We start from the raw sequence: 2,595 nt of genomic DNA on the forward strand, positions 1-2,595 counted from the left end.
GAATGAGAATCTCAAATCTATGTTGAAGTGCATGATTAGTAGCTATGACGATTTGCAGAAGCAAATCCGGTATCAGGAAGAGAAACAACACCAGACCCGCATTGATCGAAGCCAGGTATTTAGGGTTTTGGGAAGCTCATAATTCGTTTTTGGAAGTTGGGATTCAATTTAACCTAATTAGGCTATACGAATTGCAAAAGTTCTTAATCTTTTTTGCCTTTTGATGTCGTAGAGATTCAGTCCAGCACGTCAAATTGAAGAAAATTTCAATTTCAGAATATTGTCCGCGGGATCTGTAAATGTCGACTCCGGCGATTCCATTCCCCACCAATCTAATGAGTCTTCGGATCCTCACGAATGAGTTCGGGAAAAAGATGAGAGGAACATCGGATTTATGGACGATCAGCAGCTGCCTTCAAATAGGAGGGAAATAAACTCCTTGCAGTTTGATCAGTTCCAGAATGGAATGTTGAATTCGTCTATGGACGAGTCACCAAACAAGAAACATCAGGCGCTGAGCCAGGGCGGCGGCGAACAAACGGTGGCGGTCCCCAAAAGATTCGTATCCATGCGGACAGGATCAGAGGCATCAGTGGTAATAATCGAACTCCTGTTTTTCATGTGATGTATAATGATGTAGAACTAGCCCACGTCTGTGTAAAGAGGGTTATGATTAAATAAAATCTGGTATTAGATGGGTCCACATTCAATGCACCAAATTCTCTGTTAAGCACTTAGACTTGGTTTATAGTGTTGAATTTATCTAGCTTGTACATTTCTGGAATATATTGGATTTTACAGTTCGGAAAAAAGCTAAATAATTACTGAATTTGGAACCTGTGATCTTTCATAATTTTAAAATCTGCCATCTATATAAAATTGTCTATTTATTATTATTATTATTAATCTGCAATCCACTAGCCCATGTGTTGTTCTTTATTATTTTTACGATGCTATGCAAAGTAGCTGAATCGAACGATAAATATTGTTGCTTTCTTCATGTATAAACTGATGTGATCCATTTTAATCAGATAAACGATGGCTGCCGGTGGCGAAAATACGAGCAAAAATCTACCAGAAACAATCCACGTCCGAGATCGTATTACAAATGTGCTATGGAGTCCGATTGTCCAGTTAAAAAACGGGTTCGTTCTCATCCTTTTCCAGAAAGAAAAAAAAAAAAAAATTGTTGCTAATATTTTCATTGATGATGAAATACATATAGGGCGGCTTGCTACATTAAATATGTTAAAATCATTGTGGAATTTGTCCAGGTTCAGAGATGTGCAGAAGACCCGACGATTGTAATAACAACATACGAAGGCGAACACACTCATTCCTTGAATCCTCTGGCGATGGCTACTATGCAGGCTGGCTCGTCCAACCAATTCATTGGTGAGGGGATGAATGGAGAAAATTTCGTTGTACAAAATCAATCTATACCCTTCTCACCCGGCTGCATTGCCAGAATATCGACCTCGAGCTCGTGTCCCACAATCATTCTGGACCTCACAGACAACCAGCCTAATCCAGGATTACAGGTGCAGCCTGCACATTTAGCAACAAGCAGCTTTCAACACTTTACTCCATCGTTAAACAGCATGGGCCAGGTTTTGGATCAGAATCAATTGGGTAATTACTCTTCAATCTTTCAGAATTTTGTGGCTTCTATAACCGCAGATCCCAACTTCTCTGCAGCCCTGGCTACAGCAATAGCTGACTCCGTGCTCAAGTTGGGCTGACCAGTGCAATTGATGCTCAAATCCCTCCCTGCAACGGAATGCACCATTGATTCAACGACGGACGTATGTGGATATTTGTGAAACCTTTCACACGACAGTATTCTTAATTCTCTCGAATCCTGTGCCTGTATCAGTGTATCCTACACTATGATTTGTTCCAAAATGGTTCTTCTAATTGTTAAAAAAACCACATAGTTTATTTTGAAAGAAATAAGAGTTAAGGCGTAAGCCATGAGATTTGACTGAAGCGAAATAGGCGTGCTGTGCATTCATGGCATCCATGAGAGAAGCTATGAGGCATTCCTAACCAGATATTCCGAGTTCTAATTTACTTTTATTTTCACGAAATTTGAGAGTATCCTTATACAAAGAAATATAAATAAGTTTTTAATGTTCCCGATGAAGCGGGCAGGAGAAAAAAACAAACAAATATAAATAATTTTTGAATGCTCCCGCTGAAGCGGGGAGGATAAAAAAATAAAGATGGAACAGTTAGTTTGCTTCACTTCGTTTTCTTTTGCAAATGTGTACAAAGGAGTGTAGTAACCCTCCATATTAAATGGTTGTTCTTCAACTATGTCATCGATGTTGTAGACAATTTGGTGGTTTCAACAAACTCCACGTTTATAAGATGGAATATGAAAGCCAAAATGAATGAAGATGAAAACATAGAAAGTTTCTTTTTAAGCGTGGATGAGGTTGTAAACACAATGAAAGGATAATGAAAGGATTAGGTGATCATATTAATAATGGGTGAAAAATGGGTTAAGATCACTCTTTTCTAAAATCTTTGTCATATGTATGAATTGGAGAAATTGACCATGGAAAGACTTTATAGAATACTTAGTGCCTA

At 38.5% G+C, this 2,595-nt stretch overlaps 1 protein-coding gene across 1 annotated transcript; it reads left to right on the forward strand.

Moving 5' to 3' along the window:
• Positions 1–394: 394 nt before the first annotated feature.
• On the forward strand, positions 395–2,049 carry LOC149265877 (WRKY transcription factor 42-like). The gene is made up of 3 exons (XM_089406300.1): positions 395–595; positions 1,032–1,145; positions 1,275–2,049. The coding sequence occupies exons 1-3, from the start codon at positions 395–397 to the stop codon at positions 1,740–1,742; spliced, it is 783 nt and encodes a 260-aa protein (XP_089262426.1). The 3' UTR covers positions 1,743–2,049.
• The last annotated feature ends 546 nt before the right edge of the window (positions 2,050–2,595 follow it).

This window comes from Pinus tabuliformis, chromosome 6, assembly GCF_031772625.1.
Source record: "Pinus tabuliformis cultivar Carrire ecotype Pingquan chromosome 6, CPIR1, whole genome shotgun sequence".
NCBI lineage: Eukaryota > Viridiplantae > Streptophyta > Pinopsida > Pinales > Pinaceae > Pinus > Pinus tabuliformis.

Excerpts from the sequence above, each read along its gene's own strand:
- LOC149265877 (XM_089406300.1), top strand. The coding sequence starts at position 395 with ATGGACGATCAGCAGCTGCCTTCAAATAGGAGGGAAATAAACTCCTTG. Across the intron at positions 596-1,031 it reads CAGGATCAGAGGCATCAGTG|ATAAACGATGGCTGCCGGTG; the intron begins GTAATAATCGAA and ends CATTTTAATCAG. Across the intron at positions 1,146-1,274 it reads ATTGTCCAGTTAAAAAACGG|GTTCAGAGATGTGCAGAAGA; the intron begins GTTCGTTCTCAT and ends GAATTTGTCCAG.